At 40.1% G+C, this 11,130-nt stretch overlaps 1 protein-coding gene across 1 annotated transcript in view; it reads left to right on the top strand.

Annotated features, from left to right (window-relative positions):
- Positions 1 to 9,051, top strand: part of TBCA (tubulin folding cofactor A) — a 49,251-nt gene extending 40,200 nt beyond the window's left edge. The window contains exons 3-4 of the mRNA XM_006027081.3: positions 6,545 to 6,631; positions 8,600 to 9,051. Of these exons, the coding sequence (XP_006027143.1) occupies positions 6,545 to 6,631; positions 8,600 to 8,680 (168 nt within the window). The 3' untranslated portion in view covers positions 8,681 to 9,051. The remainder of the gene's footprint in view (positions 1 to 6,544; positions 6,632 to 8,599) is intronic.
- The last annotated feature ends 2,079 nt before the right edge of the window (positions 9,052 to 11,130 follow it).

The following is an 11,130-nucleotide window of genomic DNA, read 5'->3' as shown; positions in this document are numbered from 1 at the left end:
GGGGCAGGTGCTGTTCAGCCAAAAGAGGCGTGGGGGCATGTGCCTCCTGGATTTGTGCATAGGGCAAGGGCAGGTTGCCTGCTGGGGCCTCTTCCCAGCAGGGGGCTGGGCTGGGCCAAGGCTGTGATCAGGGTGGGTGGCACTGGCGCTGGGAGGGGGGTTTACAGGGTGGACTACAGCCACCCCAAAATTTGCCATAGCCACCCTCCTCGGTGCCACCACCTCCCGCCCCACCCCTGCCTGCTCTGATCACAGACCTGGCTCAGCCTTCCCACCAGGAAGAGTCTGGCGCAGCCCCCAGCCCCAAGACCACAGTGGGCAGCCCACCCTCACCCCACACACAAATCCATGGGGCATGTGCTCCCCATGCCTCCCCTGGGCTGCATGCAGTGTGGGGAGCCACGCCCCTTTTCCACCCACCCCCTTGCACCCCTGGGCGAGCAACCCCAGCTGGGCAGCCCCTGCCACAGCTTCTGCCCCACTCCCTCCCTCACTGTCGGGGCCTCAATCTGCACCCCTGCTCCCACACTCCTTTCCCCCCACAGACTTACTGGCCAGACACTCCTCTCCAAGCTGCACATGCACGTGGCATTTATCTGCAACATTATCAGCCACTTTGGCCAAAAAAAAGCCAATTGCTGATGATATCAATTTTTCTTTTATTGGTGCCAGTACGATATGGACTGATGTATCAATGCACCTCTACCATCTACATCTTTCTTGAACTGTGTGGCTCAAAACTGGACACAGTGCTCCAGGTGCAGCCTCACCAGTGCCGAATACAGTAGAATCACTCCCCTTGATTTACAGAGGACATCCTGTAAATACAAGTGAGCATGCTGTTGGTTTGGTGGAGGGGTTGCCACAGGGGCATACTGTTGGCTTATAGTCAGCTTATGTACTACTGGGACACCTGGATCTGAGATGGCAGATAACCATGCAAAAAGACAGATGAGGAGGAAGATTGGTTCCCCAACAAGAATGACTCAAACTTTCTTTTAGCAACACCACTTCCCTGCTACTTTTTATTTAGGTTTTCACTACCATGTTTTTGTTTATTTCCAAGCCAATTTGAATTATCTTTTCAAGTAAAAAATGGAGAGCCATTGAGTAGAAAATGTATTGATTAAATGACAATTTTCTATTGTCAATGATTGCATTATCCAGTCGTCATTCTGAAAGCTATTAAAATAAAGGACAAGAGTTGCATTGTTTATAGTGCAAATTATTTAGATCTTAGAAATAGTTCTAAGAACATTTGATTTTTAAATGGTGGATTGAATTATCCAGTGACTGCTTTCTAATGTAATTAATTTTGTAATAAATCCAATGTAATGAATTTTACTTCTGTCTAAGAGCAGCATGGCATACATATTCTTGAGCTCTGTGTTGACTCTTCCTTCCTCTGCCGACAGGGAAGAAAACCCATATGTAATCAGTTGTGGTCCAGATTTGTTTAATAGCATCTAATTTTGCCATCGAGGCAACTCCTGTGTTTTACCTTGTCACTGCAAATGGGAATTTACATGGAGTATACTAGAGTCTATATTAATGTGTGGTAAATAATACATGCCACTTCACTAAACATCCCATTGGAGTTAAGAAAATCCTTAGCCTATTTAGTAGACGGATTGTATGTACCTGTGCAATCACTTTTAAGAGCAGACTAAAGTTTGGTGCTCACTGACTTGGAAATTCCTCATCCAGTATTTGAAACTTTACAAGGTGTGGTGTTCTCCTTGTAGTGGGAATGTCAACATGCTTTGACCTATGGGCTCATTTTATACCACTATTAGGAATCAAGCTGTAGCTTTTTATTTTACTCTTGAGCAGTTGTCTCCAGTTACCTTCTTTTAAAATGTTTTTGTTTTCTTTTCATAACTCGGTCTGTATGACCTTGCTTCGTAAACATGAGAGCCAGTAAAGAAGTGCTTGCATTATCAGAGTTTGTCTTATCTGTATAATCCCAAAGGGATGTGTTTGTGCTGAGAGCAATACTGTGGCATAATGGTTGCTCCAATTATATATGTAATAAAGCATTATTTTGCTGGATAAAAGTTTTTATACTCCATTTTATTTTCATAGTGTAGAGCACAATAACTGCATTGCGATGAGCAGTAAGCGAACAAAGACAAGATATAGGCCAGCAGTCTTTCTCTGTAGTTCACCATCTTCAGTCATGAAGTAACTCATAGTATCCTATCTATTCAATTATGTCAGCTTTTCTCAAAGTGCGGGTGGGTGCCCTTCTCCCCCCCCACCCTCCAAGGAAATTGGTGGTTGATGAAGAGGGGAGTGCAAGTACCGAACCTTGCTACACAGTGGGGGCATAAACCAATAAACTTGGGGAAATGCTACGTTATATCATCAAACCACTCTATCCATAGCTTCCTCCCCTGATGCCAGTCTCTTTGCAAATTGTACATCAGCAATTCTCCTCCCTTCATCCAACCAGTGTTGTCATAAATTTGAACTTTCTTCATCTGATTGTTTTAATAGTATCACTCCATTTGTTCTGTAAGTTTGGTTGATTACAGTCTTATAGTCATATGCAAAGCATGGCTAACTCCTAGTGATCTCCCTGTAGCACTTTGGTTTAAAGGCAAAATGCTATCCTGTTTCCTTAATGTCTTGTCTTGCTTGCACTAATAGGAGTCATCAGGTATGTGTCCAAGCCTTCAGCCATTTTCCAGCTTCCCAAATCACACTGACAGTGTATATGCTGGGATAAGTGCCTCCTAAATACTTTAAATAAATTCTCCTTGTATTTTTATCTACTACATGTGTTTAATTGTTCTTCAGAGACTATAAACCACACCATGAACTACTTCCATCACTGGATTTATCATGATGGGTTGAACTTCTCCTAGAATTTTCCTTGTTTCCTTCACTTAGGGGTCTTCAGGAGGAGGCTGGACAGATATTTGGCTGGGGTGATATGACCCCGGCACCCGTTCCTGCCCGGGGCAGTGGGTCGAGTCAGACCTGATCATCTGTGTAGGTTCCTTCCAACCCTAAGCACTATGATACTTCCATCACAGGATTCATTTAATCTGTTATGTATTTCTTGACAATACCTACATCATTAATACTTGTATTAAGTAAAATGGTGGTGATTTTTGTTGGCAAGAGAAACCATAGGAAGAAGCTTAATGACTGGATAACTCTTCCTTGTTCTATGTATGAATTCTGTATAGCACTACACTGTTTGAGCCATTTTTTTCTCACCACCTTTTAGTCATTGCATTTATTGCTCTTGTCACTGAAGCACTTCTTACGATTTCATCTTGCTTTGGGTTCATCTTGCTTTTGTCTTGCTTTAGGTTCTTGACTTCCCACGCTGATCACACAACTCTAATTTTTACCGTGATCTCTAAGGTTTCATCTTTAGGATCTTTTTCCCCAAGACCAGCAACACCACATCTTGTCCTGCTTTACAATTTGATCCATGCTGCCGATGCAGAATTTAACTACTTGTAGCTGCTGTTCAGTCATCTTGAATTCCACTTGTTTCACAGACTGTTTATCATAATAACAAGCTCTGAATGTACTTTGAAGTTCAGTCTTTATGTTGGTCATTTAAACTATGTTTGGATCCATTCCTGGTTCATGTGGACTCTCACAAAAATCATATTGTACCAGATAACAAGAGTTTGTTTTGTGCTAGTTGAAAGTAGCCTGCTTTCACAGTATGAGCATTCCATGGACTGATAGAGGAAACTGTTTCCAAGTGAAATTAAATGGCCAGACAGCTGCCCCTTTTACAAACCGTACACAGTGCAAGTATGATGTCTGAGTCTACTGACATGATAGCCAGGACATTGCCTGTGTGTTTAAATGTTGCTATTTCCCCAGAGGATCATTATAAATAGTAATGCTAGTAGCATCTCTCCTCCCCAGTATCCATTGTCATCCAAAGTGATGGCAATCCCTTATTGCTTTCTCCTTAGTTCTTTCTCCTAGGCAAGCTACCAGGCAAGTCTGAAGAGTTCCATCTATCCTGAACAGCTTGTTTTCTTTTATAAGGTGACAGATGCTCTACTTTTAATGGGAACATTTCCACCATCTAAAGGCAAGTGATGGACAGATTACCATTTTGGGGCACTGACTAAAAGTTGCAAGTTTATCCCTGACCTCATAAGTGCCCTTTTACAAGATCTTTGGTGATTCTCTTCATGTTCATTGGAAAGAAATTGGATCGGTTTATCCTTGCAGTGCATCATTTGTATATGGGTAAGCATTTTTAGTTAGAGGCACTTCAATTCTTTCAGTTTAATACTTTTATTCAAGCATCACAGTGCTTAGCACACCCGCAACATTTACTGTTCTTTTGCAAAACCTATTCTCACTATAATCTTCCTTTGACCCGATTATTAGTTGTACCTCAATTCACTCTGGGACTTTCAAAAGAGTCTTTGGAATTTGATACTCGGTTACTGATGGATTTCAGTGGGATTCAGGCATCCAAATTTTATTTTCATTTAAAAATATGTAAGTTCCTCTGTTACCTTTGTGTTTCTACTGGAACGTATTGCTGATCTGCAATGCCTGTAGGCCTGCCAGATGTAGCAATTGTGTGAGTTTTACTCCTTTTCTGTTTTTACTCAATAATGGTTTCACTCCAAGAAAATATTTGTGCTACAGCCAGCTTCCCAGCTTTAATTGAACAATTCAGATACCTTCACTTTACCCATTTAAGAGAAGCCACAGAAGATTAAAGATGTATATTCCAGATTCATGCTTAAATTATACTTTGTCCTTGTTTAGTGACCTCTGTAAAATTAGTTGTTTTTATTCCAGTTCTGAACTGGTAGGCTTCCCTACTGCCCATCAACATAAAAGTGAACAGCTTGTTAGGAATACCAACAAAGGAAGTGAGTGATTGACTGGGGCTAGTGACTGAGCTATTCTCACTCCTTCAAGTATTCTTTCTAGAACCCTGGTGAAGCATAAAAACCTAATGTTGTCTTGCACATCTTCTTCATCCTACTCTTGGTCTGCCAAGAAGCAAAATGTCTTAAATTCCAGTAGTGCTAATACAGTACCTTTTTGATGCATAGTGAGCTCATCTATTTTTCTTAATTCTGGCTCCTCTTTTGTATAACTCCCAAGGTTGGAAATATTGAGCTTTTAAGATAAAAGTAATGTTATACTTCCTTAAAATTAACTTTGTATTTCTTACCACATTTATATTTTGCACCCTTAACTTTGCATAAAAATAGGATTGGGGTGGGGAATTTTCTGAAGGGAATCTGAAAACTAAGTTGAAAACTTTTTTTTTCCCATTGACTTTCATCTTAAAAATTATTACTTTTTTTTTGTTAGGTTCCAATCTAGTAAGGTACTTAAATATGTATTTAATATTACATACTTGAGCAGTCATTGCTTACAGTGGGACTGGTTGTGTGCTTTGTTATGCATGTGAACTGGCAGACATGTGTTTCTTCCTTGTTTAACTATCCAACTCCAGTTAATAGTAATCTGGTTTGGTGATTTGACAGGAAAGGGGGAATATATAACCTTTTGAGTGAAAGAATGTGTTGAACTGTTAAAGTGAAAGATGTACACTTATGGCAGGTGGCAAGCTATTCTTAACATAGAAGAGGTTTTACATTTACAGATCTGCTAATTGATTTTCATTTCTAAATAGATTTAGTACATGTAACAGCAGTGCACACCTTTTTTGTGGATGGATTTCAAGTCCAGAGATATTCGATGAAATAAATGTTCTTTTGTATAAATCTGAAGGTTGTTTTCTGTAGGTGTAGGCAAGATGTTCAAATACAGTGGGGTGCCAGTTTGGTAATTTTACTCAAAGTGCATGGTGAGAATAATCTCTCTCCTAAAATGAAGCACAAGGATAAGTAATAACTTTTTATGCATGATAAGCATCAAAAATATGAGCCTGCTGGTCTTTGCTTTTCATTTTTCTTTACCTTTGTCTTTCAGTCAGAGCCTCCTGTAGTGTGCACACGATGTGATCAATAACTCAATAACTTTTTTTCATGCAGTAATTATCTCTATGTGGTATTATCTGAACACTGTTTTTCTTTATTACCCAAAAGATGCAGGAGATATTTATATAACCAGCTGATCCCATTTTGGATGAAGCTGCTTCATGACAGCAGGGGAAATAGTTTATTTTAAATAGCCTTTTTTAACAAATGCTGTATGGAAAGCTTTTGCTAGTTAATTCTTACTTCAGATGGAAAAAGTGTATTCTAAAATACTTCATTACACTTTGCTGTGTTGTAATTATACTGTATTTAAGGAAGATATCCTATGAAATCATTTTTGTAATATGCTCTTTGAATTAATTTACTAAGTACAAGTGTTAAGCAATTATATTTATTAAGTAGAAAGTAAGTTAGTGCTGTTAATGTGAAATGATCCAACTCGGATAAAATGAAGACAACTATGTTTTAAAGTTTATTTGAAGAAGTCTGTACAGCTATTTTAGAAAAGAACAAGCTTTATGTATTTTATAAAACCAGTGCTTTCAGTATTAAAAAGTTCATGTCTTTTACTGGTTTCTGTTTCACAGACTGAGATCCTACAAGAATCTCAAATGATGATTCCGGACTGCCAACGCAGATTAGGAGCTGCACATGCAGATCTCACTCAGCTATTAGTAAGTGTAGCACAAACTTTTTACCTGAAGATTTGTGTGCTTTCTGCTCTCTGGCTACAAAGACTAGGGCTGGATTCTTTCATTGGTGGAATAGGGTTAGCAATTTTAGCCTACAGAGTAATAGTAGCTTAATGAAACTTGCACTGGACAATTTTTCTATTTGAATCATCTGCTCCCATGATTAGCATTACATAGCGTAACGTTAGCTCATTCAAGGGTTTATGTACATATTTAGCAGAAGTAAGTTTAGAAACTCGCTGCAATGAGGAACACACCCAACAGACACTGAAACTCCCTTCCAGTGGCTCAATATCTAATTGCTGTGTCAAGTAATATATTATAAACACCCAAAATAGCTCCTCTGTTTGAGTAAAATACCTAAAATTTAGGTGAATTGGGTTTACAGGTAGGACATTTGCTTGTTTGAATGCTATTGATGATTTGTAATGGCCAAACAGTGATCAAAGCATTAGTCAGGCAACATTTGTTTTATGGATACTCTGTTAACAAAAGGAACTAGCTTGATTTCAGTAGTTCTACCTGCCTGCAAGAGGATTTATCCCCATGAATAGGGGTATACCAGGAATTTAGGCTGCCTGTACACATGCTTGGGGGTGGGGTGGGGGGCATCTTAGAGTGGCTCCCAGATGGTCACCCTAATTAAAACACCTTACCATGATGTGTATTGTGCCTCTGCGTGTTTAAAATGTCTGTGGGACACTGTCTAAACCTCATTTGACAAGGCCTAAATAAAGTGCCCTGCAGCCACTTTTAAATATGAGGGCGCTTAATACACGACAGTGCGGCGACACTGGAACGTTCGATTGGGAACATGGGAACGTTCTAATTAGAACACCAATGAGCATGTGTATAGGCAGCCTTAGGGCCCAAACTTGCTTCATTGAATTCTGAGGTCATAGGACTACATCTTAAAGAACTAACGTTTTTCCCCTCTTGTCTTGCTACAGATGTAAACATTAACATGAAGCTTAACCATACAGTGGAATTTAAGCATCTCAGAGGCTTTTTATTGATTGCAGGAGAGATCAGTTAGAACTCCTCTGCTGAGCCTGTTCAGACACAAGCTCTAGAGCCCAGTCCTGCAGGGTGCCGAGTACCTGCCATTTTTATTGACTTCAAGTATAAGAATGTTCTTGGCATTTTTTGAAGACAAGTATTTGGCAGAATCAGCCTCCTACACTTTGTCTTTCTGTGGTGATGTTTGATTGGTTTCATTGTTTGATAAAGGGGTGCGGAAGTTAAAATAAATTGGCCATTGTCACTTTAAGTTGGGAAGATTCACAGGCAGGCAGTTTGAAAGGAATGTGAAAATGTCATTTGGTTCCAAAGTCAGCAATATTGAAAAGGTCCTTAAAGATTAGTTTCCCCCTCCTGCTGTACCTTCATAACTCACATCAGTGTGAACTTTGAAGAATTTGCTTTTAAATGAATCTCAAAAAGGACCCCCCCCTCCCTCCTGCAATAGTGTTCTTACTCTGGCTTCTATTGCTACTTTTGCCACTTTATGGGTGGTCCCCATTTTGGTTTGACTATTCCTATAGTTGAAATCCAGAGGACACATATAGGTCTGTCTGAATGTGACCAGGGCATCCCCAAAATGTTTTACTGAACTTAAAAAGGGCAATAGGGCCTAAGCATTGTGTTCTATTTGAAAAATTATAGTCAGTGTTTGCTTGCTGTCTACATGTTTCACAGGCTTCCCTTAATCTTTGCATTTACACCAGATCCATGTAATGCTGGACAAAAATATGGAAAGAAGGTTTTTAAAAAAATAGGACAGGGGGACTGAAATGGCTTACTCAAAGATCTTTATCTGTCAGTGCAATGAACACTCCGTTTTTTGTACTGGAAGTTGGAAGTAATCAAAATGGGATGTTAACATGTTAAGAGGAATGAAAACATATCAAGTTATTTTCTTAGGAATAAAAAAGTTCTGTTTAATTTCAGGAGAATGAAAAAGAGTTGGAAGAAGCTGACGAATATAAAGAAGCACGTTCAGTACTGGAGTCAGTGAAGCTGGAAGCCTAGATGTGTTTTCAGTACTGTTTTTATGCATTAGCATTGGGTCCATTCCACACTATTGTTTGACCATCACTGTCTTATTTCAAGTAGCATAACTATAGTGACTTGCTGAGATTCCTTTTATGCAGTTGCAAATGACTGGCTTTTCTCTAAACCTAAAGATGCATCAAGTAAAAATTTTGTCTGATAAATGTTTGTGTGTGGTTCTGTTTGTGGGCAAATATTAACACTGAAGTTGACTTTTAGTGTATCAAATAATAAAAAACATCTGTGCGTTTTAAGAAATTAATAAAGGACATTGTGTACCACATCATAAGGATAAACATTCTAATTAAAGGGTGTGCTGTATGCAATGAATAAGGTAACTCATCAACAAATGCTTGTTTATTTGTTTTTAAGAAAATTCTTTGCATTGGAGAATATTTCTATTATCATGCTCTAATAGGAAACAGCTAAAACAGTTCTGTTTGTAACTTATGAAAAGGCATAATATCCTGATTCTTTCTAGTATCATACTTACTAGAAATGGGCCTTGGACCATCATGTCAGGATCTGATTCCAAAACTTCATCCAGCCTGTGGATATTCATATAAGTGAGCTCCAGAGCTACTGCTTGCTAAAATTGAGCTGCTGTGGCAGAAAGCACAGCTTGTTGGTAGCTGACCCATATGGCTTTTTTTTTATCAACTAGATCTCACGGCAGAAGTTGCAAAGTGAATCTCTTTCCTCAGGGTACTTTGCCAGAAAGCCAGAAAGCTTTTCATATTAATTTTCCTAACTGGAAAATTTTGGCAGTGACTTCTAAGGGCAACTAAACAGCACACATCATTTTGGTGCTATACAAATAAACTTATCATTAATGAGCCTGACTTTTTGAAGAGGACCTCAACATGACCTAACAATTTACATCTGCAGCTGATGTGATTTAAGCATCTACTTGATTTGTGAGTGCAGTCAAAATTAGCATCTCACTGACAAAAATTACACTTGTGAAATTACAAGTTCAATACAGGAATCTCCATTTCCAAATTAGGGCCTATTTGGTGCACCTCTAGAGCAAGCATTTTTATTCCATTTCTGTAACACAGATACAATTTGTTATGCTATTTGCACTTCTGTACAATAATCGGCCACTCGCTAATGCATCCAAGTAAATTTTTGAGGTAGTCTGTCTAGGGATCAGTATCTCTGCCATGTTTTCCGTGTTAGTAGACTTGTGTATAAAAACATGTGGAAATCGTGTCTGAACTTTACCTCTTCCTGCTGTTGCATCCTCACTTCATAAACATACCTGGCATATTGGTAATGTGATGGGTTTTCAGAAAGGAGTACAATTGCTGACTGAAGGAGCATGAGCAGTAGGGGTGTGCGAAACAGGCTGTATTCAATTTGGATTTGACCTGGATCGGGGGACAGTGATTCGATTCGTTGATTCAGAGCACTGTCCCAATTTGATTTGGCCAAATCTGAATCTGAAGATGCGATGCTGATTTGGAGAATCAGCAATTCAGCCATAGATACCGCTTTAAATGTTTTTTCTACATACCTTGAGGTACCAGGCATGGCTTGTGAACACTGCAGTGGTGGGGCAGATGGAGCACCCCACAGGAGCACCGGGGGGGGGGGTGGCGGCCCCCGCATGCTCAGTGGCATACCCAGAAGTGCACCAGAAGTACTTCCAGTCCACTTCTGGGTCCACTGCCATTCGCGCAGGGGATGCCCTTGGCTTGGCAGTTGGCCACAGGGGGACCCAGGAGGCACCAGTTGCCAGGGTGGGGGAGAGGGTCCCCTGTGTGCTCTGTAGCAGACCCACAAGCGGACTGGAAGTGCTTCTGGTCCACTTCTGGGTCTGCCGCCGAGCATGCTGGGGACCCCCCGTGCTCCTGTGGGACGCTTCATCCACCCCAGCATTGCAGTGTTCACAAGCCACCTGGTACTTTGAGGTATGTAAAAACAAACAAAAAACATTTAGCTGTGTCTATGTCTGAATCATCAAATCTCTGAATCGATTTGGAGGGTTCTGATTTGATTCAGAGAGATTAAAAGGTCTCCTGATTTGATTCGGATTCAGAGATTTGACCACTGAATCAGGCCAAATCTCCACCAAATTGAATCAGTAACCAAAGCTTCACACAGCCCTAATGAGCAGTAGTAACAAATTAGATTGACTTGGTACTGGCAATACTATTACCACTTATAACATTGTGATGTCATCACAAATGCCAGTATGAGTGCATATTTTGGTGTAGCATGGGTTTTTGCAATTGACGAAATCCCTGAGGGCTTCTGCTGCAATGCATTGTGAGCTGTCAGTGCTGCTTCACAATTGTGGAAGCTGCTGATTTTCCATAACTAATTTACCAACTTCTGTATCTTGCCACCAGTAACATGGATGCAGAATATAACAGTGATGGCCTTGTAGCTGTTCTACAAACAGTGTGTAATATTTTTCTGTG

The sequence above is a fragment of the Alligator sinensis genome, unplaced genomic scaffold (genome assembly GCF_000455745.1).
Source record: "Alligator sinensis unplaced genomic scaffold, ASM45574v1 scaffold159_1, whole genome shotgun sequence".
Taxonomy (NCBI): Eukaryota; Metazoa; Chordata; order Crocodylia; family Alligatoridae; genus Alligator; species Alligator sinensis.
Note: the sequence above shows the minus strand (reverse complement) of the source record. Positions and strands in the feature narration are given on the sequence as shown.